The sequence below is a fragment of the Oreochromis niloticus genome, linkage group LG4 (genome assembly GCF_001858045.2).
Source record: "Oreochromis niloticus isolate F11D_XX linkage group LG4, O_niloticus_UMD_NMBU, whole genome shotgun sequence".
NCBI classification, from domain to species: Eukaryota; Metazoa; Chordata; class Actinopteri; order Cichliformes; family Cichlidae; genus Oreochromis; species Oreochromis niloticus.
This window is the reverse complement of record NC_031969.2, coordinates 17,357,175-17,383,703: the sequence shown is the minus strand read 5'-3', so window position 1 is coordinate 17,383,703 and position 26,529 is coordinate 17,357,175. Positions and strand designations below refer to the sequence as shown.

The 26,529-nt window shown below is 41.8% G+C and overlaps 3 protein-coding genes across 4 annotated transcripts; 2 read left to right on the top strand and 1 right to left on the bottom strand.

Annotated features, from left to right (window-relative positions):
• Positions 1 to 17: 17 nt before the first annotated feature.
• nup85 (nucleoporin 85) lies at positions 18 to 6,861 on the bottom strand. 2 transcript variants are annotated; one of them, XM_003452819.5, is made up of 20 exons: positions 6,575 to 6,861; positions 6,446 to 6,478; positions 5,972 to 6,062; positions 5,173 to 5,329; positions 4,960 to 5,030; positions 4,753 to 4,796; positions 4,396 to 4,465; positions 4,184 to 4,305; positions 3,917 to 4,051; positions 3,225 to 3,347; positions 2,944 to 3,075; positions 2,607 to 2,713; positions 2,418 to 2,501; positions 2,245 to 2,310; positions 1,884 to 2,035; positions 1,663 to 1,780; positions 1,337 to 1,437; positions 818 to 969; positions 435 to 536; positions 18 to 231 (listed from the first exon to the last, which is right to left on the bottom strand). In XM_003452819.5, the coding sequence occupies exons 2-20, from the start codon at positions 6,476 to 6,478 to the stop codon at positions 133 to 135; spliced, it is 1,959 nt and encodes a 652-aa protein (XP_003452867.1). In that variant the 5' UTR covers positions 6,575 to 6,861; the 3' UTR covers positions 18 to 132. The 2 variants fall into 2 exon arrangements, with proteins under 2 accessions (XP_003452867.1, XP_005457810.1); XM_005457753.4 differs by having other exon boundaries at positions 6,579 to 6,861.
• A 141-nt stretch (positions 6,862 to 7,002) lies between these two features.
• Positions 7,003 to 12,891, top strand: LOC100690756 (small ubiquitin like modifier 2). Its single transcript, XM_003452818.2, has 4 exons — positions 7,003 to 7,411; positions 9,680 to 9,811; positions 11,563 to 11,634; positions 12,174 to 12,891. Exons 1-4 carry the CDS (start codon positions 7,391 to 7,393, stop codon positions 12,234 to 12,236), a joined length of 288 nt encoding a protein of 95 aa, XP_003452866.1. The 5' UTR covers positions 7,003 to 7,390; the 3' UTR covers positions 12,237 to 12,891.
• A 2,091-nt stretch (positions 12,892 to 14,982) lies between these two features.
• Positions 14,983 to 24,307, top strand: jpt1 (Jupiter microtubule associated homolog 1). The gene is made up of 5 exons (XM_003452861.5): positions 14,983 to 15,197; positions 17,609 to 17,751; positions 20,852 to 21,000; positions 21,887 to 21,917; positions 23,679 to 24,307. Exons 1-5 carry the CDS (start codon positions 15,142 to 15,144, stop codon positions 23,831 to 23,833), a joined length of 534 nt encoding a protein of 177 aa, XP_003452909.1. The 5' UTR covers positions 14,983 to 15,141; the 3' UTR covers positions 23,834 to 24,307.
• The last annotated feature ends 2,222 nt before the right edge of the window (positions 24,308 to 26,529 follow it).

Sequence of the window (26,529 nt, the reverse complement as noted above, 5' to 3'; positions counted from 1 at the left end):
TCTCCAAAAAGGTCAGATTTCAATGAGTATCATGAAGTGTTTTATTATCAAAGAGCACATTGTGATTTAATGATTCTTTAATATATACAGTACAAAAATGCAAACAACAGCTTTCTCGTTAAAGTCACACTTTTATGTTTCCACCGTTCCTTCTTTGACTATGGCTTGAGCCAGATTCCTGGCCAGAGCGAGTCTCAGGAGCTCCACTTTGGTCACCTCTACGTCTTCCTCCTGCAACGACAAAAACACTCAAATAAAAAGATGAAGCAATCTTTAAGACCTCCAGAGTGACATCTGCCTACGTGTCATCTTAAAATTAAAACAGAGTGGTGATAGCAGCACCAAATATTAAACCATGCGGTTAGAAGCAGCAACTAGAGAGCTTTTAGTCTGATTGTGTGGGAGGGATTAAGGCCGTGTGAGGACATGCATACCTGCATAGGCCTGTCTGTGCTGGAAGCAGTGATGTTCAGTGAGGAGGTGAGCTCCTCTAAACAGAACATCAGCTCATAGGTTTGATCTGCTGTGAAGATCACCTGAGAAGAAGAAATCAATGTTGTTGTAGGGCAGCAGCAACCGATTCAGACGTACAACTCTGGTTACACCATGATTAGGACATCAAAGTTTATATTGTTCAGTTTAAATCCGCACCATAACAGTTTGGGGGACACTGTAGTTTATTGTGGTGATAACATGAATGGTATCATGCAGACTACAGTAGAAAATATCTCGATCGTACATTTCAGCATCAGATTTCTTGTAATTACCACAACAATTTTGTCCAAATCGAAAACTGGACTTGTTACTGGTGACTAACCTCTTTCTGCTCCAGCAGTGGCAGAGCATCGGTCAGCAGAGTCATCCAGAAGCTTTGTGGAGCAATCTTTGCAGTCATCAGGGAGAGGAGCAGCTTTGCCGCCTCCCTGAAACGCTTCTCTCCGTACAGCTTGTGGAACTCGCGGTACTTTCCTGGGAATGAACATAAAGCAGAGTTTTCACACTCAGATGTGCTCAAATTATCCAGGAGATTTTGTGTACGTTCCTTCTCAGTTCACAATAGCAATAATCTATAGGAATGCATTTTCTCTGTGTTTATCTTATGTTTTTCCTGATTTTTCAGTAGTAAAACACACCATCACATGCTGTTGCATTAAACAGCAGCCAGCTTTATTTAGACGTCTGTGTGCACATTTATGTGTCTGAGACTCATGTGAATTGAAGCTGGCCTGACTGAATGTCCTGTCACTTCATGAACTTGTGAGAATGACGCAGTGGCTGAGTCACAAGTGGAGCGGTGCTACTAATGCTCCAGCAAGTGTGAGTTCCCCGAGCATACCAAGAAAAGTCAGCCTGTCGCTGAGGAGCATCGCCGGGCCCAAGTTATCAATCAGGTCCAGATCAGAGAAGGTCCCTTTGGCACAGTAATCCTGTAGGAACCTAAAACACAAGTATACACATAAACACACCACAGAACCCATAACACAAACATTCAGAGGGCTGAAGGGTTTGTTGCTGTTTGATGGTATAGGAACACGTTCACAGTGGAAGCAGTACTAAACAGGAAGAGACCACACTTCCTGCTAAGGCCAATAGGGAGAGAGGGGGGTGGGGGGTAAAGTAACAGTATCTGGGATCTTTACAATTATAATGAAAGAAACTAACCTCTCTGAAATCAGGGTGGCAAATGCAGCATCTTTGGCTCTTATACTCCATGAGAGAGCAGAGCCCAGCCTATTGTTCCTCAGAGCCCGCATAGCCATGATCTTACAGATACTCCGCACTGCATAAACACAAAAACAAATGTATGTTTTAGGTCTCTCCTGCACTGGAAAAACAAAAACAGCCCCATCTTTGTGTCTAAGAGTTAAGAAGCAACGTGTTACCTTGTTCTGACATTTGCCTCTGCTCACAAATCCTCAGCACCTTGAGAGCTTTACGCTCCGTTTCTAAAGGGACGCGCTCTATCTGAAGCTCCAGGTAGACACGACCAAACTCTGGACAGTGATCAAAGTAATCCACAGCCAACTGCCAAAGGCTAAACACAGAAAAACATGCTCAATCATGACAGTGATAACCTACACTTTAGCTTACCCTGTACTAGGTCAATTAGAGGAAATGATTCTTTAACTAGATTAACAGGATAAAAATAACTGTTCTGAGAGCCACATTAGTCACACCCTGTGTAAATCTAAACAAAAACAAATATATTATACATCATTACACTGAACCTTGGGATGAGCATACCTGTGATGAGTGAAGAGACCAGAAGCATATTCTAGAAGGAGAAACTCTCTCAAGTTGGAGCCAAAGCTGAACACACACACACGCATGTAAGGTGTGGTAAATATTGGCTAATGAAGTGTACAATCAAATTAAAAGGTAAACAAGTTAAAAAAACAGACAAACTGCATCCTTACTGGAGGTTATGAGACTGCAGGAGTTTGCAATGATCCAACAAATCTGTCAAATGGGCCACGAACCACCAGTTGTTGAGAGCAATGCTAAAAGGAAACAATTAAGGAAGTTTATGAACCACCACATGTTTGTAGGCTGCATGTAACACACACACGTATGGCAGGATGTAAAAAAAAAAAAAGTTGTCTTACCTGCACTCCTTGATGACTTGATGGATGTCAAACTCAAAGGCAGCAAGTAAGATGTTGTCCAGAGGCTCTGAGACGCTCCTTGAGTCCAGAAACATCGTCATGCACGACTGCAGTGCGCACACATGCAAACAAGATACACAAACAATAAATCAGGGGCTGCTGCACATTCTTTACAATCAAATATCAAATTTCAAACTGGAAAATAATAGAGCCACGTGCACTGGTTTGAAATTTGTGACAGACGATGTAACACGCAAATATAAAAATAATGCAATACTTTTTAAGACTAAGCCAGCAGTGATTCTAAAATGCTGAATGATGTGAGAATATGGTGTACCTGAGCATAATAATGCAACTCTGTGGGTTTCACTGTGGGGTGGCAGAAGAGAAGTCTCGTGACAAGAAAGTGATACCAGGTACCCAGCAGCTCCTTGTGATCCAGCAAAGTGTCTTCATCTCCCAGAAGGATCTAGGATGAAACGGGGTGGGGACATTTAAAAAATAAATACATTATTTTTTTTATTTTTTTTTAATTGCCTAACTGTTGTTGGATGTTTGCACTGACCCTGCAATAATGAACTTATCCATGAATAACTTACACAGAACATCCTCACTAACCTTGCAGATGACCTCCAGATGTCGGTTGCTGGCAAACGAGTTGTCCTGCATGCAGCGGTCCACCTCCTCGTGCCAGTGCCTCCACTTTACATCAAACTCTGTGAGCGTCTGAGTGCCACCAGGCTGAGGGAGCATTACAGAAAATTCAGAGGTGTGAGTCAGCACGGTTCGGCTCATGAGCTCATCTTGTGTTTAGGCTGCGTTAGAGAAATCGCTGCACTGAATGAACACAAATATGTTGTACTTAATCCCTTTACTGTCTGAATGATGTATGTGAAAGCAACAGAAACTTTAGTGAGGAAGGTTTGAACAGATTTGTGGATTTCATTTCACCGCCAGCAAAATAAAGAGGCTTAAATTCAGTTTAGTCAGCAGCAGCACATTCAATGTTTGATACTCTCTAACTTAAAGGAGACCATTTTATTATTATTTTATATCATCATACTGTGTATTTGCAGCCTAGAGGTTCAAGTCAGGTTCTTTCATTATTTAATGTCATTTTCATTTCCCTGCTATCATTTCCTCTAATGTCACACCCACAGCCCCATTAAGAAAACATCAAGAACCTGTGTGATTCATTTCTGACTGTAAAATTAACAGTGCACACTTTCACAATAATCCTATTTAGAAGCATGATTAAAACAATTTCAGCTATCATTCAAAGGAAATAAACCACTGCATTTTCATCTTACATTGTAGAAGGGCATCTTGCTGAGCAAGGTATCCATCTGCTTGTACATGCTCCTGGCAGCAGGCTGTAAGGTGCCCTGTTTCACCAGCATCTGTCTGACTTCTTCCAACCTGCCCTGCAGCACATAACTCACCACCTGCACAGCACACACATGTGATCACTCAGGTCTCTCCAGAGAATTCATAACAGACAAAACACAGATGAAGCAGCAAATGCAGAACACCAACAGTGGAGATGTAATTTTAAAGATGTAACATGCTGCACCTACCACGTCCCAGTAGTCGTGGTGCTCAGCAGGGCTCTCACTTTGGAGCACCTCTCTGGCCCTCTCGTCCACGTCAGCCTTATGTAACCTTACCCAGTCCAGCAGGTGGAGCAACAGGGAGCCTGCTGAAAACACAGACACAGCCATGTTGCAGATACGTTTGTTTGGGTGTTTCTACAACCCCAAAAATCCAGTCATAAGATGCGGATTCCAACCTGGAGCAGCATCGATGAACAGCACTTCACACAGATTCCAGATCAGTTCTATGGCCAAAAGAATGGACACCTTTAACAAAACAAAGCAGATCAGGGTCAGGATAATGCCACTAAACAATGCAACGAAATGTACATCTGAGTAAAAAACTGAATGTGGATTCTTCCTCACTAACTGAGCATTAATGTCCCCTTTCAAATACAGGCAGTTTGACTGTGGTCATAAAACCCACAGAGCTGTGCCACGCTACTCAATTAAATCATGACATTATTAGTCAATTACTGACAGAGACACTCACACATGCTCTGTATGTGGACTAGTCCAGATAACGTTACTGCCACACAAACATTAGTACTTACCTGATTTCCACACTGAGTGGCCAACTCTACATTTCTGGTAGAAACTGCAAAAAGGAAAAGTTGTTTAGTGAGTAATCACACACATTTCCTTTGTTTTTATTGTATAAACAAGACTATAAAATAGAAATTTGAAAAAACTGCCAAAACTTTTATGGTTACATCAAATTGAAATTTTTTGCCAAAAGAAGTATATTTCAACAGTATTACCTGCAACTTGCTGAAGTTCCTCCATACAAGCACGGATCACGGATCGATAATTTTTGCTGATACTAACAAATCTAAGGAGTAAGGCAGAGGTAAAATTGTAAAACATACAAAGTGGGTGCTGCTTTGTGTGACTTTTTCAACTATTGTTATGCCACCGATATGCAATCCAACAATATGAACAAACAGAGGTGGGATTGCACCACGCGTCCTTACTGGGGTTTTTTACTCTTGCTAGGGAGTTCCTCTCTAATTGTCTGCAGGCCGACGAAGATGTGGTGAGACTCGTTAAAAAGCTTGCGTAAAATGGGGGAATATATGTCCTCATCTTTCCTGATCTCATGGATGAATGAGCAACCTGATCCTGAAGCACCTGAAACAAAGGCAGGTGGTGAAAGAACAACAGTAATATTATAGTTATTGTCATTACACATATAAAACAAAATTTAAATGTCTGAAAAAAATGGCTCAAAATATGTTTATTGAAAAATGTATATATGCACATGTCTAAAAGTAATCATAAAAACTATAGTAAAACACATCAAACAGTGCTATGAAAAAGTTACCTAAACAATAAACTAAATTAAAACAATTCTGCCAAGATGAGTGGGTACAGCGATGTGAAAGACTCGCTGCCAGTTATCCCAAATGCTTGATTGCATTACTTGCTGCCAACAGTGGCACAGTCAGTTACTAAGTTTGGGGGCAATTACCTTTTTAAGAAAAAAACAAAAACAAAACAAAACACAACAACAGGGCCTGATAGCACTGATTGCCTTTTATATTTCATCTGGTCATCAAAAATCAAAATGTGTTTGATAATATGAAACATGTAAGTGTGACAAACACGCAAAAAAAAAATAAGACATCAACAAGCGGAAAATACTTTTTCACAACATTGTAGCAGACATTTCACAGGCATTCACTACACCATTCATTCTCTTAAAAAGAAAAGGAGAAACAGAGGGAAACTGTGAAAGCATACATGGTGTCCTGTGCTAATTTTGAAACATACCTGATGCTTTGTATAGTGTCTCATATACAAGAATATCACCAGGACCCCATGCAAATCCCATGTGCTTTCCATCACTGATTGCAGGGATATTCTGCAATTAAAAAAGGAGAAACACTGTTACTACACTGAAAATGATGTGAATAACATGATGAGGGTTAAAATTAAATCATTCCGTTTCAGATTTAATTATAATATTATGTGAGAAGGTTGAGTGGTGACTGAGACATGGTCTAGCTATATTACTAACTCAAACTGTAGTTAATGCTGCTCGTAATTCTAACTCATCTTCTTATAATCTTGCCACTTTTATACTTGTGACATGGCTGAGTGTGTGCCCCTTTCCATTTCTTGACAACTTACAATATAAATATTCAAACGGGTCGTTAAAATAGGTGTTTGCGAAAGTTAGCCTGTTAGCAAAGCCATTTAGTGCCAATGAGGAGTTAAAAGCACTAAGCTACAGTGGCTACTTACAGTAATAGTGGGCTCAACGTCTACCTCCTCCATCTGGGAACAATATCATCGACACAGAAAAGACAACAATGTGAACTTTTTTGGCTATAAACACGCCATGAACTGCAAATGTGGACCGGTACTGCTTACGCGCCTCGCTCTTTCAGTCGAAAGCACCTGCTGCGCATGCGTTACGATGTCACCGAAAGGGGTGCCCGTCTACCTGCCTGTTTTTCCGTCGGCTGAGCTTGACTCGGGATTTTGGATTTATCGCGACAAATGCAGAAAATACAGCTTATCACTAACTTTATAACTGCCTCCCCGGACTCACCTACGAGAGGTCATTACCAGCATTAAGAAGCTGGGTTTGTCTTTTGCTATCCACAAACATGCTACCCACACTAATGTCTCCAATTGAATCTGTGAAGAATCAGTGCAGCTTTGCCCTGTACTGTTACAGTTTGAGTTCGTAAAGGCCACCATTGGTTCAGTACACCTACACATCACCATCAGGCAAAAACAAAAAAACAAGATGGCCACTGGTATTTAAAGGGTTAAAACGAAAAAGGAAATGGAAAAGTGCACATTTGGCTCTCCCCATGCAGTGAGGATCATGTGTGGTGATGCTGACTGAACTATGCTGCACCCATGCGAGCTCAGCAGGGCGATAAGGGGTATTTAATGAGATAACCGCTTCTCAAAACCTGAAAACAAAAGGGAAAACATCGCCGTGCGCGTGCACGTGCATCTGCCTGCCTCTTTAACGCGCATTGTGACTCTCCCGCCCTTGCCCAGACTGCGCTTTCAACCTCGTGACTACTCGGTGTCCACTCAACGCTCGTTGAGGTGGACGCGCATGGGCGCGTGGCCGCGCACGTTCGGTTGTAATAGTCTAAACGGGCACGTGTACGTGCGCGTACTCGTGTTCTTTGTGTGGCAGTGTAGAGAAGCGCCAAAAGAGTGACCATGGCTGATGAAAAACCAAAGGTGAGTGTCTCCACAGTGGATTGAAATGCCAGTTTACTCCGCCTGATTTTTTTTGACACGTGCGTGTGTAGAAATACGGTTATTTCCGCATGTTTCGCTGTGCCTTTTTGCAAAGTTACAAGCTGAAATTCAACTACTAGCTGTACCTACTTTGATAGACCGGAAGGTTTGTGAACGCGCATCCAATGGCGCGCGGACCTCTTTCTGCTTGATAACACACAGCCAACCAGCTGGTGTCATCCCCACTGCATGCCTCATTTCGCCTGTGTGTGTGTGTGTGTGTGTGTGTGTGTGTTTGTGTGTGTGTGTGTGTGTGTTTGCGTTTGCGTTTGCGTTCTTGCATGTGTGAATGGCTTGTGCCACTGTGGGAGAGTGTACCGGTGAGAATCTGTTGGTGCCACTGAAACTATATGAATCATCACTGTGGTGATCTCAGGCTCACTCTGAGTCTGCAGGCGAAGCGAAAAGGGAGGATTTAAGATTTAAATTTTTTAAATTTTAAATTTTGTTTAATCCGAGAAATAGTTTGTATACAGTATTGTGCAAAAGTCTTGAGCCATCCCTCATTACTCTCTGTTTTGCCTACTCAGTGATCATACCCAAGTTTTCCAGGTCTTTCGTGTTTTTTCCTATTTGGAAAACACATTTCTTTAACTTACTTTTTTTATGCCACAAAAGGCTTAAAATTGTGTTTTTGCACCAACAAAGTGATTCCCACTTTGGGAAAAGACCTAGCATATCTCAGCACTGTGTACAGTGTGTCCTTACATTTTAGGAAATTGGACAAGTGGAGGACAAAAAAGGTTACAGACTTTAAGATGAACAGATGATCAGCATCTGAAATTCATGCCCATAAGAAATGGGAAAAATTCGGCAAAAACCTGACACAGGACCTGAGGCATGCACCTGGACCTTCAGATGATCCATCTACTGTCCTCTGAAGCCTCATCAGAAATGGCAAGAAGCCATTTTCAAGGAAGAGAAAAACGAGGAGAAAAAGCTGAGGTATCAAAATTAGACAAGAACTGAGATTTATAATTTTTTTTGATTTAAATCATCAATATGTACAGAGGAGGTCAAGAGAGAGGTACAGCAGTGAGTGTCTACATCCATCTGTCAAACACAGTGGAGGCTCTGTCATGGTTTGGGTCTGCATTTCAGCCAATGGTGTTGGGGGATCTTGTCACAGCTGATGGAAACACAGAAAAGTACCGTCAGATTTTGATCCACCGTGTAATCATCTGGAAAGCATCTGATTGGCAAAAGGCTCATTTTTGAGCGCAGTAAAAGCACACCTTGGATAAAAAAGAAAATAATTTTTTTTAAAAACAGTGGAACACAATGTCGGTGATGGGTTGGTCTCCCCAGAACCTGAACCTCAACATTATTGAAATAGTGTAGCATCATGTTGAAAGAGATTAGACCAAAAAGCAGTCAACATCCAAAGAAGAGCTTTGAATGTCCTTCAAGAACCTTGGATAACTACCTAGACTACTTAAAGAAATTACAAGAAGGCTTTCCTTGGAGAGTTCAGGCTGTGTTGGAACAATAAAGTCTGGTCATATGAAATATTGATTTTCAAGCTCATACTGTATTCTCAAATACGTTTGCATGTTTCAATAAATTGCTGCAACTATTTGCCATTATCCTAACAAAATATAAGAAATGAGTGGTGGCTCAACACTTTTGCACAGCACTGTATATCTAAACAATTTCAAAATATGCAAATCAAACTGGTCGCGCATTCTCCAGTCCTGGGGAATTTTACGCCTTTGGGCTTATCAACCTTCCTTTTATGGATGCTGACATATCTTTCTGGCAGTTACACATTGTGAAAGTGAAGTCAAACTCATAGCAGTGCTGCTTTTGTACAGCTCAGTCTTTTCCTACTCTGTTTTGGCGATAATGACACGGCTGGGTTGATACTGACATTTGCCTGCTTTCTTCCTCCAAAAGAAAATTGATCAAGAATCAATAAAGAATTAGCACAATTGATAATGTCATGGATATTAATAAGCTCTTGCCAATATTCTTCCCTAGCCACCTGGTGAGCTGTTTAGGTGTGAATTCATTATTTCATCACGCTTCTGCAAAATTAAAAGACCACCGAAGGCACTAAAGGGACTGAAATTACGCATTTAATAATAACAGAAAATACCGTGCAGCCTTTTCCCCCTGCAAACCTGTAACTAGTGCAATGTTCTGGTTAGTCAAAGTCATTTTTTTTTGTTCCTTCACTGTGTTTCTCTCTGTGCTTTTATCCCTCAGGAATCAGTGAAGACAGAAAACAATGAACACATAAACCTGAAGGTAGCGGGTCAGGATGGATCTGTAGTGCAGTTCAAGATCAAAAGACACACACCGCTCATCAAACTCATGAAGGCCTACTGCGAGAGACAGGTGATTATGGCCCTGAGGCATTACACTAACACTGATCATTTCCTAAATGGGCATAGATCTTTATAAGCAGAGTGTAGCTACAGTTAAATAGACTCCTTGTTATTTTCTGTTCTCACCACATGGGGGGAACTCGACTTGGAGTATTATTTCCCCAGAAATATCTGTCGAGTGCTCCTCTGTACACCTCTGCTACTAATCATATATACACTTGATGTAATTGATAGTTAGCTGTTGGATTGTATTCTAAATAACATGTTTAGGTGTTATTAACAATAATCCTGCTTTCTTTTAATTGACCTTTACCCTGCATCGCTGCACACCATTTACAGTTGGCAAAAAGACACGGGTGTATAGAAATAACATTTACTGGGAGAGTTGCCTGCCCTCTGTGGAGCAAGGCTTGCAAGTGCTTACAGGTTATGCTGTTTTAACATCATAAGGAAATCATTACTGGAGTTACTTAATGTTTTAGAGGCCCGACTTTGAAGTTTGCACACAGTTAATCGTGTTTTACAACCGAATAGGATACAATTAAACCATTTACTTTCAATTCTTTGACACTTTTCACACATGCATTTAATGACTGCAGATTATATGTTTGTATTCTAGATGCCAAAAAAAGCAGTTATGCCAGGGCATCTTAAAATTTACCGTAAAATATATGCAGGCATTTTAAAAAGAAGGTTTTCATAGGACTATGTGCGATCCTCTGAAAAACTAAGTACACCTTTACTACTTCAATAGGGATCAAGGGGACAAGTAGCAGCCAGGTGTTGCTAATCAACTTGTACTTGATTAACTCATGCCAACTATTAAGCGAGGTGGAGGGGTCACGATTTGGGTTTGTTTTTAAGCCACAGAGCCACAGGCCGTTTGTCTGACAGCTAAAGCTTGGCCAAAAGTCTCAAATACTTTAATCACATTTAACAGACACATCACGTGCTAAAAGATCCATCCATCCATCAGACAGTAACTCATCACAGTTGTTGTTTCACTTTTCCTTGAAAAGGTTTCTATTGCAGTTCTTCTCTTCCTCCTCAAATGCAGTTAAGGTCTACAGCTTTAATGCAAATACCACCTTGATAGCGTAGCTTTAACGCTTTACGTGGCTCTTGCATCCCTTAAATGAACCTCCCTTATCGTCATCTGTGATTTCACAGTAATCGCAGAAGACATCTAATCTTTTCCTCCTGCTGTTATGGATTAGCTCAGATTTTAAGCTGTTCTCTGCCAAGCTACTTGCTGTAATGGCATGCAGGAATTTTGACTTTTGTATGAATTAGCACTGCACTGAGCATCACTCTGATTCTCTATTAATTGCAGCTGTGTTTGCATTGCTACAAAAGCAATTCCCAAGGTTTTCTAAAAGAGCTGTGCACAAAAGTAAAAAAATATGTAATAGAACATGAGGTCTGAGATCCTTTTTATTTGAAAGTCAAATAAGGGTTCAACTTTGTGGAAGAATGGAAACCCAATCACAGTGTTATCTGTTCCTTGGACTCCCATCAGGGTAAAAGAGATGTTTGTCACACAGCTCTTTTTTTAAAAGTACAGCCAGAACCAGATGGTTATCATTATTCCTTCATTTCTGCTTCACAGCAAGACATGTTTTTTTTTTCTGTCTCTGAAACGTCAGCTGCCTTATCTTCAACATGAGCGTATTATTGTCTGCATTTTTATTTTTTACGCGTTAGCCTATACAGAGCTTCATATGAGATTAACAACAAGATTTTACACGTTTATCTTTTCAGGGACTGTCAATGAGGCAAATCAGGTTCAGATTTGACGGGCAGCCAATAAACGAGACAGACACACCAGCACAGGTAAGGCCGTATCAATGAGTTAAACATACTTCATGCACTTCCCATGATGATTAGTGCTTGTGATAGCAGTATTTCTTAATAACCGCGGGCATTAGGGGTTTCTCCAGGCTGAAAGTTGTTCGTTTAAAGTCACAGTGCTGCCATGAGGAGCCTCAGGCTGTCACAAAGAGCTAAATTTAAGTTGTTTTTGAATATGTCGCTGTGCAGATGCCAGTTGTATTCACTGCAGTTTGTGGCTGGAGTAGCCACAACTTGCATGTTATTGCAGTGCAATCCAAGCTTGTCCACAGTGCAGCCTTCAAAGCCAAATACAGTGTGTCATTTTATTATTACGGTGGTGCTATTTTGTGTATGCAAATGGGAAGTTTTTCATTTGTACAGGGCATACTGTCACCCTCTAGGTCAACAAATTAGCATCCTCCTTTTCCTCTTTGCACTACAGATATTTTCCCTCACATCAGTTTTTGCTTAAATTACTCAAACATTATGAAATTCATGGGCTTATACGTTTTTGGGTTGTTGTTTTTTTCTCTTAACAGTTGGAAATGGAAGATGAAGACACGATCGATGTGTTTCAACAACAGACGGGCGGACAGATTTAATCGGCCACGTGCATCACCACTTTCTTCCTGGACACCACCAACTTTCCTGGCCTCCGAGGCACACAGCGCCTGCTTCTTCGCAGCTCGTCTCAACAGAATTCCACGCAGAAGAAGTTTCCCGTTTCTCTGCTACACATAACTGCTGTATATTTTCATTCGCGCCCCTTTTACTCTTCTTTGTACATAAGCCACATCCACGTCACCCTGAGTTCAGATTTTGTTTTTCCATGCTGTATTGTGATAAGTGTTAAGGACTTCCCTTCCAGACTGTTAATACTGGTGATAGAGCGAGCATTAAGTAAAACTGACTTTATTGATCAAAATTTGCTCAGCTAATCTTGATTGTTGGCCAGCAAATCTGTTCTTAAAGTGTACAATTTTTGGGACTGGCTGTCACTTAGTGAACCATATGCCAAGTATGGGGATCACGGGATATGCTGACATTTGGGTTCTGTCATATTCACAAAACATATTTGATTTTATACATTTTTTTTTAAATAGTACTGGATGTGTAGAGGAATGTTCTGAGAAATCGTTTTTGCTAGGCCACTTCAAATTTTGGGAAGCCCTAAGAGATGTTTCAGCAAAATAAACATCTGTATTGTCTATTAAGATGCTTGTTGAAATAAAGCTATTGTCTTTTTCCAAACTTTCACCATATTTTTCTATTATTTAACAATATAATTGTGTGTGCGTGTGTTTTGCATGTTTGTTGCACTTAGATGTTTCAGATCATTCAGATGTTTTTTTAATGATTTCTTTCATTAGGAGAACAAAGTTATCCAAACCTTTACTGCCCTGTGGGAAGAGGTAATTGACCCCTACACCTAAAAACCAGTTGAGCCGCCATTGACAACGAGAACTTCAATCAAATGTTTGCAGAAACTGGCAATGAGTCTTTCACTGTGGAGGAGTTTTGGCCCACTCGTCTTTGCAGAATTGTTTTAATTGAGCTTCACTGAAGGGTTTTCATGGATAAATTGGCTGTTTAAGGTCACACCAAAGAGTCTGAATTAGACTGACTTTGACTATCCCACACCAAAACCTTCATTTTGTGTTTTTAAGCTATTCAGAGGAGGACTTGCTGTTGCATTTGGATCATTGTCCAAAACAAGCTGAACAAGCGCTGAGCTTCAGGGCGCAAACTGATGGTTTTAGAGAATTCTCCTTCATGATTTTCTGGTAGAGTAAAATTTATGGTTAAATCAATAAATTTGTCATTTTAACCCTTTCATGCACAACTTATGACAGCCTCAATCAGGATTTTTTTTTTTAAGTATTTTGATTCATCTTTAGGCATGAAAAAAAGATTTTTGAACTTCATTTTTTTAAAAACATGTACTTTTCAACGAGTTTGTTACATGTCCACTGAGGTGGACAACATAGGTTTTGACTTATGAATTTGGTACAGAGTGACACATCAGTGTTCAATGTAGTGGTTTATGTGCAAATATACCATCAACACTGACAAAAATACAAGAAAACAGCCTTTGAATAGCTGTCCACTGTGGTGACCACTATGCGTGAAAGGGTTAAAGCAGCAAAGCAGCCACCATGTTTATTATTGGTAGATGTTATTTAAAAAAACAAAAACGTGTTAGCTTTATCTTCAGAAACCTTCATCAGTCCAGAGGATATGTTCTCAAATCTTGAGGATGATTGAGATGTTTTTGGCAAATGTGAGATGAGCCTTTGTGGCTTTTTTGGTCAGTAGTGATTTTCTCCTCGAACTCTCCCATGGATGCTATTTTTGCCCAATCTCCTTCTTATTGTTGAATCATGAACTCTGACCTTAATTGAGGTTAGTGATGCCTATAGGTCTTTAGACGCTGTTCTGGGTCCTTTTTTGATCTCCTGGATGAGGCATTGATCTGCTCTTGGAGGAATTTGGGTGGGGGGACCACTCCTGGGAACATTCACCACTATTCCAAGTTTTCTACATTTGTGGATAATGGCTTTCACCGTGGTTTGCTGAAGTCCCAAAGCCTTAGAAATGGCTTTGTAGCCCTTTCCACACTGATAGATGACAATGACTTTGTTTCTCAGCTGTTTCTTTAGACTGTAGCACAATTTGTTGCTCTTTGAGATCTTTTGGCCTACTTCACTTAGTCAGACAGGTTCTGTTTAAGTGATTTATTGATTCAGCAAGTCTGGCAGTAAATTGGGTGTGTCTTAATAAATTGAACTCAGTTTTCCAAAACATTTAGTAAATTGTAGTTACCAAAAGTTACCAAATCCTACCTAGCCTAGGCTAGGTAGGATTTGGTAACTTTTTTTCCCTTAACAAATGAAGTCATGATTTAAAGACTACAGTTTGTATTTACTCGGGCTATCTTTGTCTGATTTAAATTTGTCTGAAAATCTGAAACATGTAAGTGTAAATAATATTTAAGAAATCGGGAAAGGGGCAAGTATTTTTTCGATGCACTGTAATTATGATCTTAATGAGCCAGTAATTTAAATGGGAAGTTAAGAAAGAAGTTGAAAGTGTACCAATTTTCTAACTTTTTTATTCTTTAAAATAATTTTGCAGATCGCCGCAATCAGCGCTATTAAATGAAAATGGGGGAAAAAGAGCCCTCGGGGTTGTGGTCTCTTCTGTCCGATCCCTCACAGGAACCCGAGACCTGCCACCAACAAGCTATCCGACTGCTGAAGTTCTGTCCAATGAGAGGCGAGTTCTGTGCTGTTCTGTCCAATCACAACGTGTCTAATACTGGTGGGTTGGGTCTGGTGGGCTGGCACCGCAGAACCAGCGGATCTGTTCTTCGTTATGTTTTTCAGTGTCGGGTGGAGTCTACATCCCGTCGCATCCCTGCGGGCAAGGAGGAGGATTTATCCCCCCCACCATTACTTTTTTAATTGACTGTTTCTTACTGCCAGACATCGAAATACTCCAAAAAAGATGACGACGACAACCACCTTTCAAGGAGTGGACCCTAGTGCTAAAAGTAGTTCCAGGTAAAAAGGAGCCGAAAGCCTTTTCACGGAGGAACAAAAGAAGTAGGATGCGGGCAAAGCCTCTCAGCTAGCAAACGCCTCTTTTATTCGTTTTTGCTCAAAGGCAGCTTGCTACAGAATATCACAGGCTGTGTTAGCCCGGTGGTGGTTGGCGAGGGATTTTTCTGGATTTAGCTAAACTGTCACATAGTCTAGCTAATTAAGATAATCTTATTGGGTGTCTGATGCACCATACCCTTTAGCTACACGAAGTTAGTGAGGTTAGCATGCCTGGGTTTCGGAAACAAACTGCTCGACAGGATCTTTTCCACATTTCTGTTTAAGGAGAAGTGGACAAAGCTGCCTAACGCCAGCTCCCTGCTGGCTGCTCTAGACTGCGAAATAACTTTTTTTTTTTTAATAGTTCAAGTCACCACTTTTTTTCTTTCCTTCTGTGGAGATCTGTGAGTGTGCTGCGCTTGGAGTTGTTAACGTCTTGTTAACTTGTTCTTTTTTGTTGCATTTTATCTAACAAAACAAAAAGAAAGAAAGAAAAGAAACAATAGAGTCCATTTGATTGATTACAGGAAAGATCCCAGACTAGACCGCGGTCTGCTTATGTCATTATCTCTTGAATTTTGGTTCAAGGAAGTTTAGGGAAACTCGTTAAGCGGGGTCGCGAGCCTGATGCCCGGTTTTACACTCAGTTTAAGAGTCATCCTCCAAGCATGCGCTGAGTCTTTTCCTGTAAGTGATGATGCGTGTCGGCTTCATGCATTCCTCCCTTTTTTTCCCTTTTCTCTTTTTTCTTGCAGAGAAGAGTGCAAACCTTAAAATTATGGCCGCCTTTATAATGAGGCATGATTTCAGGGCGTGCTAGAGATTTCTATACTGCCACTGTTAGCCTTTGCTGAGTCTGAGTGAGCATGTCAAATGTCGGTCAGTCCGCATGCTGCTTTCGGATGATGCAGGGGGCTTGGGTGGGGGCTCTGAGCTAGTTAAGCCTGTAAATCTTTCCTTAGCTCTTCTGCCTTTTCCCCCTTAAAGCCCCCTTTAGCGAGCTGCTGGTCATTTCTGCTTCTGGACGAGATCAGTAGAGCAGCAGCTTGAATTAGGCTAAAATCAAAGGCCTCCTATCCTGCCTTATCAGACATGCCATCTTTGGCTCTGGACCTTAGCTGTATCCTACCCAGCTTCACCTGCCTTAAAGCGCCCTAAGGCTTCCAAACATGAATGCCATTTCATTCATGTTATTTGCAGGTTCATTCTAGGGTGGGGTCTGCTGCCAGCCAGCTCAAAGCTTTCCCCCACCGTCGCAATCTGTGTGTGTATGTGGAAAGCATGAGCTCATCCTCTCTGGCTGGGAGGTGAAGTCTGGTTTAGGCATTATATGTTGTCACAGCCAAGAATTAAATGTGCAAATTCACGTTGTTGCATACTGGGCTGTGTGAGATATGTTTTTTTTCCCCCTCGTCTTGGTTGCTTTCTTTGTAGCTGTGCTTCAAGAGCAGAGTTGTTTTTTAGACTCCCATCTGCCTGCCTGGCCCTCGGACAGCTGCTCGGTGTGTCAGCTGGTGACTTCAGGGGGCTCCAGGAGAGGAGAGTTTGCTGGTGGAAAGAAAAAAAAAAAAAGAGGGAGGGGTCCAGCAGTGGCTCTGCAAGCACATCGGTGTCTGTCGTCCACCCCAGCTGCCCTTGAGCACAGCGAGGAGAAAAAGGGTTTCCCTACTTGTTGTTGAATTCCTTTTGTTCGGTTCATGGTGGAAGAAAGTCTGTGGAAAGTACGCTTTGTTTGTCATCTGTTTATCTGGATCCCGGCTTTCTGTGCTGTTCTAGAACAGTCCCAATACTACGTGACCTATATTTAGCGTAAACCTCAGACCTTTCACTTCCATTGTGCGATTGTGACCAAAATAAACATCAGATTTGATGAATAAATGCGATCATTGTGTAATTATTCCACCTAGAAACAGACACAAGCCCTCATATGTCACTGCAAAGGAATCCGCGCTGAGGAGAGGCAGCAGCTAGCCAGCTAACTCTGTGATTATATGCGACTGGAGTCAGCTGCAGGGTAGAGATTGGGACTGTCTGTCTGACAGGCTGACAGCCGGGGCTTAGAGAGTGGGGGGACCTTGCTGGTATTTCTCATGGGTTTTTTTTTTCTCCTTTCTTTCTTGTGTGGTATATTTAGGGTGGAGTAGAGAGTAGGTAGGTTGCATGTAGCTTGGGGCATCCTCATGTTTTATTTCACTAATTGATTTTCTTTTTTTTCTCTTTTTGCACTGTGCATCTGATCAGTGGCGTGTGACGTGAAGGCCTTGTGTTTCAGTTTGAAGCGAGAGGTTATGGAGCAGGGGGGAGATAGGAGCATGGTGGGCGGGGTGTCATTCCGGCTGACGTCAAAATTGTGTCATTTTGTTGCTTCTAAGGGTACTACGACCGCCTGGAGGGGACTCTAGCTTCTCCTTTGGCACAGATGACAACACAACGCCCCAGCGCAAGAACAAGATGGCCTCCAGCATCTTTGCAGAACCTGATGACCCTCATGCTCATCGGAGGAACAATCCACCTAGTAATTCACTCTAACATTTATTTCTTGATTGATAGGTTTTGCATGTGACTGTATCAGAGCTGAAATCAAGGTTTACAGGTTGGATTTACACGAACTGTGGTTTTACACCAGGGAGCTTGTATAAACACACACGAAGAGCAAGTTCTATCTTGCAAAAGCAGACAGAAACCTTAAGTAAGGAGAAAAAAAACAAAAACTCCATGGAATTAATTGTTCTAACTTGAGCTAGGAACAGATAGAGATCCAAAATTTTTCCGTTTGGGTTGTCAGAAAGAGCATCCCACAAGAGTAATAGCACAAAAAAGAGAAAAATCCCCAGAGTACTACGTAAGGGTAATTCGAAGCGAGGGTTTGTTAAATGGGGCTGAGGATCAGTCCTCTATGGAAAGAAATGCGTCAGTTAAAAATGTGTCAGTGGGTGAAATTAGCGTCCCTCTGCAGCCACGGAGGACATCTTATTTTGAGTGTGCAAGAAGACGCAGAAAAATGCAGCCGGGGCCACGAGACCTATGAGTGGCACTGTGAGTTTTCAAGGTCACAGCAAACATACAGCCAGAGGAGGTAGGTGAAATATTAATGTGGCCTGACAGTGCCAGGCAAGGTTTGAATCTTTTATTATGCATTTGGCTTCACTGATTGTAATTAAAGATGGTCCCGTTAGTCAAAGTTGGCTCAAAGATTTAATACATTGCATAAAGAGGGAAAAAATTTGAGCTCTGTGGCATTTCTGCAGATTTGCTTTTTAGCTCAGGGCCTCACAAGCCTGAGATCACATGTTTTCACACTGGCCACTTTGTGGAAAACTGTTTACATGGCGTATCAGATTTTCTGGGTGAGTGTGGACGATGAAGAATTTGGCCTAAAATCGTTACATCAGCCTCTGACCTCTGCAGCCAGCAGCTGCTTACAGCAAAGCCTTTTCCTGCTTGCATTGTTTCACTTTGGGTCAAGTTGAGGAGAGCCTACCACAGCTGTCCCACTTTAACGGATGCAACTGGATGAGGAGGATATAAATTTCTGCTTGAATGACCAAGGTTAATAACAATATAAAGCCTTATAAGCATTATGCGATCTATTATGTGGCCTGTGTTTGAACCCATGCTGAACAGGTTTCATTGTTTGCTTTGGCATGCAGCCCTGTGTACATCCCTTTTTTTTTTTTTTTCTTTTTTTTTCTTCTAAAGATCAAATACACCTTTTCATGTTTCAACCAACGAGAGCCACTTTGTAAAGTACTTTGTGCTTCTGCCTTTGGCACATTTATAACTTTAGCTATGATAGCTCGGTCTTAAATGACCCTAGAAACACTTGACTTTACAAAATAAGAGCACAGAAAACAAGCATGGATTAGCTGCTATAAGCATTACTTTAAACAAGAGATGGTAGCGCCACAGTTGTCAAAAAAACAAAATAAATGGCGAGCTGTCCTCATGGCTGCAACTAGGAGGATGGCGGGGGGGGTTCCCAAGGTTGTCCTTTAATGCCTGTATCTGATTCCTAACTGTCATGGTGTGGCTTTTTACTAAGAGGCAAATATAAGAAAAAATGTAACTTATTTTTGTTTTAACTATACTTTGATGGTTTACTTTTAAAGATTTGTCTCGTATTCTGTTTTACTGACATAGAAGCAGATTGTTGTTCAGCCAGGATGTTCCCTAGGATTTTAAAGGGGACCTATTTGTCTAACTTTCAGCAATATTCATTATTCTAATTCTAATTATTATTGGGGTTATACAAGAGAAATGATCATTGTTTAACTTGTATTGGGCTTCATTGAAGCCTCTGGGGTCATCCACTGTCTGAAAGCTTTTTAACTCCTTCCTCGCTCCCTTTAAGCTGCCTTTGTTCTGATTGGTTGGAACTTACAAATGGCAGGTGAGGCTTCTGGGCTCACAGCCAGAGCCATGTGTCTGAGATGACCATATTAGGTATGTTGGCTCTCTTTGAAGTCATAAAGAGACAAGATTTGAAAGGGGGAAAAAAAACTACTGACCTCATTATGGTCATGGTCATGTTTATGTGAGAAAATAAGAAAATGTATGGCAAGTACAATTTAATTTAAGGTTTTAAGATACCAAAGCTGTGGGTATGTGCAAGTAACCTCAGCTTCTGACCACATGAGTGCTTACATGAAATAAGAGGGGGAAAAACGAGACTACCATCAGCCGCATGATTGCTGTTGCTGTCTGGAAGCTCAGTAGGCTCAGTGTTATAATATATTTATGCCATAGACCCAAGAGATCTATAAGGTTAAGTAGAAGCCTATCGCAATGACAACATAATGCATCTCTCTCTGGTCCATCAATCTACTTAAATCCTCTTCCGTTTCATATTTGTTGACTGTCCAGGGAATTTATTAGACTCCTTAATGTGGAGCCGGTAATGAAGAAGCGCTTGTTGAGTGCTGATTCACTTCACTCTATTAACAACAATGGCCACTCCTCTTCTTCTTTGCTTTCCGTTGTTCTCCTCATGACAAAGACGGTCTGTCCCCTCCCTGGCCCTCGGGGTTTATAGCTGTTACCTTATGTGGCTTGAGCTAGCACAGCCTGCTTCCCCACAGTGGGCCAACACAGGATTTTTAAAGCTCTTTCTGCTAAAGGAGAGTGCAGGCGCTGCAGGGTTTTGTGAGTTTTGGCATTCAGGTTGTCTGCCTGGAAGCGTTCCACTTCGTTTCTGGGTCTGTTGCAGACGCCCAAGCGGATTTAGTGATGTTTCCTGTTTAGTTCCCAATGATTTTTTTTCTTTTCTTGTGTTATTTGAGTCTCTAATCAAGCTGATGTTTTATCACTGAATCTGAGAAATCTGAGAAAATGAGTATTGTGATGAGCATGGTAGATTGGTGGGGCTAGAGAGATTTGGGTCTGGGGTGGCTTTGTCACTAATTGGATTAGTGTCCATATGGTATGACTGTGCTGCTCTGGAGCCTTACTCATGTTTTGCCATTAGGGTTTCCTGTTAAGCTTCAGTGTAATCTCCTGCCCAAAAAAGAGGAGAGAAAAAAAACAAACAATTAAAGGGCCACGAGTGTTAGAGTGTTACATCATTTTCTAAATAGTCTGTAAGCAGTTTTTTTCCTGTCTGTCCCTTATCTGCCTAGGCGGGGCGCCTACAGGAACCCTGTGTGGCGAGCCCTCGGCCCCACTGAGGCGAGTACAGCAGCCTCTCCTCTTCCCCAAGAACCCTCAGCCGGAGCTGACCACCATCCACAACTCTGGGGCCGCCTTGGTCTGGAACCAGAGACGAGAGGTACCAGCCGTTCACCCTTTCAAGACTTTGTTTCCAAAACAGAGCCGCAGCCAAGTACGGGGCTGAAAAAAACACTGTCATAGATTAACTTTAATTCTAAACAGTTCAGTGGAAAAAGTCATTGGGGGGAAAGATGAGTTCACAACTGCTGCCAAGAGAGTTTTGTTAAATCTGTGACAGAGAACAACGAAGCACAGCATCCCAGAGAGCGAGAGATGAGAGCAGCGAATCATTCGCTTCACTTTATCTAAAATGTCTTCAAGTCACAAGATCTGCCGTCATTCTTTATTCGTTTTTCTAACTTTATTTCTTTCAAGCTGTTTTTATGTGTAATTAAGAGAAATTGTAAGATTGCATTAACTTGATCAGTGTAACTTGGGTCCAAAAAAACAGTTTCCAGTGGTTAGGCCTGGCATTGAGCCAGCTTGTCCCCAGCGGGCTGCCGGGCTGTTAATACATCTGTGGAAACCCTGGTGTTTATCGTCTGTTTGAAACAGACCCAGGATATATTGTTGGGTAGATATCCTCCACTGACATTTGTAATCCCTTTTAATGTGTGAACGAGGCGGCCCTCGCTTTGTCGACATGGGTAGAATCCAAATAAAGACGCAGAGAAAACACAACGGCCCACTCCACCTACCAACCCAGAAATATATCACTAGGGCCAGAAATCACAGCAGTGGTGTCATTAATCATTTGCAATTACAAGTGCTTGCACAAAAGTTCCCGTATATGCAACTGCCTTGTGGATGTTCTGTATTATTTTCCTGGCAGCGTTCCTTTTCTTTTTTTGGGTTTGTGGTTGTATATAAAACGCTTCTTCTCGTTAGCAGAGGAGCCAGGTCAGGGAGAGATGTGACATTCCTGTCTTGTGTTTTCATTGCAGGTTGAGAACGGCCAAGAACAAGGAAATGATGGTAAGTGTCTTGAGCACTCGGGTGTTTTTATAAAAAGGCTTTCAGGTTTCTGTCACAGTCTATGTCTAAACAGAACTGCATGACTTGGTCGGTGAAAAGCTCCGCGGTATAGCACTCGAACAGATGAGTTAATTTCACTCTCCCCTCCTCTGCAAAGATCAGATTATGGCGACTGATCTGGTCTGGTATGCTGCTCCTGGCATACAGTCTTTTTTTTTCAGTGTGGAGTACACATGTTCTCCCTTTCTGAGTCAACACAACGTGGGCTCTTTGATGTGGTTTTTCCTTGTCATGATGGCATGTCGGTCTGTAGTCAAGCAGCTGTTGTTTGATAGCAGGCTCCGCTAAGTATGAAAAGCTTTTTATTAACCTCCAGGTGCATGTTTGCAACAGAATTCATGGCTCCACAGATAATGGGAAGGTTTCGACCGCATACCATAATGAAAATTAAAATCCAAGCTCACTTTCTGCACGGCCTTTGAATGACTGGAATGCACGTGTGTTTGTGTGCACGCACTGTGAAGTGTGCTGTGTATAAATATTCGCAATTACATGCCATCAAAAACTTTTCAAGCACTTAAGCCAGTTCATTACTGCCCTCTAAGTTAGTTTCTTCTCCCAGCAGACGAGCCAGTAGTGCACACTTTTGATAAGACAAGGGCGAACAGAGAGATTAAATATATCAGCTTCTGGATCCACATTCAGCACACCTAATGTCTTTGATGCTGTTCCGAGTTAATGCTACAGGCCCTCCACACTCTTGGGGTTCAAACGGCGCATATTCAGCAGTTGAGTGTGCATTATACCTCTTTAAAACAAAAAGGAACATGTTGCCCTCATTTCTAAGATTTAAATGAAAGGTCTCCATGCAATGTGCTAATGTTTTTGCACCAATTCAGGCAGTAATGGATAAAAAGACGGCGATGCTTTAATGCTGTGATTTTACTCATTTAAAGAGGGCTGCCCTCAACTACTCCACCGAGCCCACAGAGCTAAAGTGTGGAGACTGTTTTTAGCCACAATTTGCATAAAACCAGCTTTAACCCTTTCCATCTCAGCAGTGTTCAGTGCTGATAGATGCAGCGAGCTGATAAGTTTGCACTGGCTCCAACCAGGAGGACACGTGTTTGCATAATTGCTAAACTGCAATACTTAAAAGAAGTGACACAGTTTGAAATTTTAGCCAACATTAAAAGGAAAAGGACAGAAGAATTATATTTCTGCAGTGAATCTAGTTCAAGCCATTGGCAGCAGTTATACCTGTGTCTGTGTCATCACCAGCCCCACCAGCGTGTAGTTATGTTTCTGTGCACATTTCATGTCTACAGTGTAGATTTAACACAGATGTATGAATCCACTATTATCCTTGTTATTTTTATTGTTATCATTTTGCCTGCTTTGTCAAATTTTGCTAGATGTCGATTTCCTGTCATAGGGCCCAGTTCTTCCAGTGATAGAAGGATGGTTTTTTTGTTTTTGTTTTTTTTCAGTTTTTCAGTCATCCTAAAGAATCATTTACTACTGGAGAGTCCCCTCACTCTTATATTAAAAGTGGGGTCACTGTGATGCAGTTATTGCTCCATAGTCTGTCTTGGATTGCTGACAGTAGTCCATATTTTGCTCTGGAGAGCCGCTGTGAGCTTGAGGTCCACTCCAAACTGCAACATCTGGAAAAACTGCAGAACAAAATAAGAGGCACATCACCCATTGTTGTGGTCTGCACAATAACACGTTACCCCCCCCCCCTCTTTTTTGCTGTAGAGTGTCCTGAAGATGTGGAGCAAGATCAGCAAGAGGATCAAGATCAGCAGCAGAAGGAGATGCCACAGCCCTCCGCCCCGTCGGGAGGTGCCAGCGCTGCTTCAGGCGGCCGAAGAAACCCCCCTGGTGGCAAGTCCAGCCTCATCCTGGGTTGAGACCAGTCAGTTTGGGTTTTTTTTTTTTTTTGTTTGTTTGTTTTGTTTTTTTCATTTGAGCGCTTGTTTTTGTTTTTTTGAAGACAAATACCCCCAACCACCATTCTCTTCCCCCTCATCAACATCTCTGTTCCCCCCCTCCTCCAACACCACCACCATCTCCACCTCCTTCACATGCACTCATGCCGTCACGTCCATGGACCCCCGTGTCCTCTCCCTCCACCTGCAAACCTTTTGTTTTGATCCTTTTTTCTATTAAAAAAGAAAACTGTTGACAAAAGCACTTTATGTATCTCCCCTCCCCTCCCCTTTCCATTTCAGCCCATCCTGTAGCGCATTTCGCCTGCTGGGAAAGGCATGACGTTTAGCTTGTCCCTCATTCTCCCCCCTGGTGTAAATGGTAAAAAAAAATGATTAAAAAAAAAGATTTGATGCGTGGATTTCTAAATACAATAAAGATTCATATTAATTTGCTGTGGCTTGTTTTGTTTTTTCTTTATTGTTATCTTGTAATAGTCTAGGATAAGATATAGAAAATGTAGACGTAAAAGGATCTGCTAAGTCTCCATTTCAGTGCATAGATGTCTGAGAGCAAGGCGCTGAGTATTATTTATACTCATTGTAATGGAGCCTGAAGACAGCAGCCACAGAGAGCAAAGAAAGGCTCTGTGTCTGGAAATCTGCCCAGCCGAAAAAAGGGAAAAAATCACGATGGCCTCTGCCAGTTATGTCAAAAGAGAAACTGCACTATCTCTTCATGACATCATACACTGGATATTTGGCTCTGGTTACAGTGTGCTTGATTTAGGAGAGGTGTTTTTGCTCTGACTCCGACTTTTTAAAGCAAAAGTCTTTTTTTTCCCGAAAGGTGAAAAGTGATTCATACAAGATGTAATGTTACTTTTAGAACATGGCCATTACCAGCACTGCTCAGAGATGGCTTTATTTGGTCTTAGCCTGAGCACTTTAACTTCTTAAGCATCATTAGTAATACACAAAGCACAGAAGTAATTCTCTTAAAAAGCACTTGGTGCTTGGGGTTTTGTTAAACACATCAGACTTGTAAAATATCAGCTCCGCTCTTTTACTCCTGAATTAAATACCTCGCCAATTGTGTTCTGGTGAATTGCACCCACAGGGATTTAGATTCACTGGAATGCTTTTTTTGGAAAATAAAAAGATGCCTTCAACTCGATTAGAGGCAGCTTTACGCATTAAGTAGTTTGAAATTTACAATTCTGCTGTATTTGAGAAGATATTTGTGGTATACAGTAAAAATATACATGCAATTTAATAGAACTGGGTTAAAAGTGTTGTTAACAGCAACTATGCAAGTACAGTTGCTTTTTGAATGATTAAAAGTCCATTCCTGGAATACAGGAAAACCTGTTTAGCTCCACTTTAATGCAAATATCTAAAAGCAGTTCACTGGGTGAAAATACTGTTTGTACCAGATGTCAGATTGTTTCAGGATGATCAGAAGGAAGAAACAACTCCAAAAAGGTCCCAACTCATTACGACCAAAATACACATCTCTCAACCTTGAAGCAGACAGGCTACAGCAGCAGAAGACCACTCTATGTGCCACTGAGGATACAATTCGCATGATATCAATAATATTTGGACAAGATCACAAAAATGTTGCCTGGTCTGATGAGTCTGCTGCATTTGAATGGTAGGGGCAGAAATCGGCATTAAGAGGTTGAATGCATGGATACATCCTGCCTTTGATCAATGGTTCAGGCTGCTGTAGGCACCACAGCCTACTAATGAAAGTCTAGCAGCCCGTGACTGTACGATAAGCAGAAAGAACGAGGCAGAGGACTGGTGAGTGTCAGAACCACCATCCAGGACAAGACAACGAACATCCACGAGGACATGAGGAAGATGGCCACAACTGACCACGTGCTTAGTGAATACATGAGGCAGAAGAAACCAGAGAAAGAAGAGGAACAAGGAGAAGAACCATTATGTAAGGACACATCCATGCACGCTATGTGCCGTCAAATACATAAAGTGACTGACATCCAGAAATCGTTCCAATGGCTGGAGAAAGCTGGACTGAAAGACAGCACAGAGGCACTAATCAGGGCAGCACAGAAACAAGCTCTGAGCACAAGATCCATAGAGGGTGGGGTCTATCACACCAGGCAAGACCCCAGGTGCAGGCTGTGTAAAGATGCCCCTGAGACAATTCAGCACATAACAGCAGGGTGCAAGATGCTAGCAGGCAAAGGCCGGCATAGTATACAGAAACATCTGTACTGAGTATGGCCTGGAAGTCCCGAGGTCAAAGTGGGAAACACACCCTAGGGTGGTTAAGAATGACAGAGCCAGATGGACAAAGTGGTGATGGCTAACCACCTGGACATAGAAGTGGAAGACAAGCAGAGGAAGACAGCTGTAGTGGTATATGTGGTGATACCAAGTGATAGCAACATCAGAGAAAACGGACGATGAGAAGCTCGAAAAGTACCAAGGGCTGAGAGAAGAGCTCAAGGAGATGTGGACGGTGAAGGCAACAGTGATCCCAGTGGTAAATGAAGCACTCAGTGCGAGAGGGGAATTTATACACACACACACACACACACACACACACACACACACACACACACACACACAGAGAACCCATGATTCTGAGCTATGAGGTGCTAGAAACATCACTACCTGTAATGATCCCTTCTAAACATATGGGA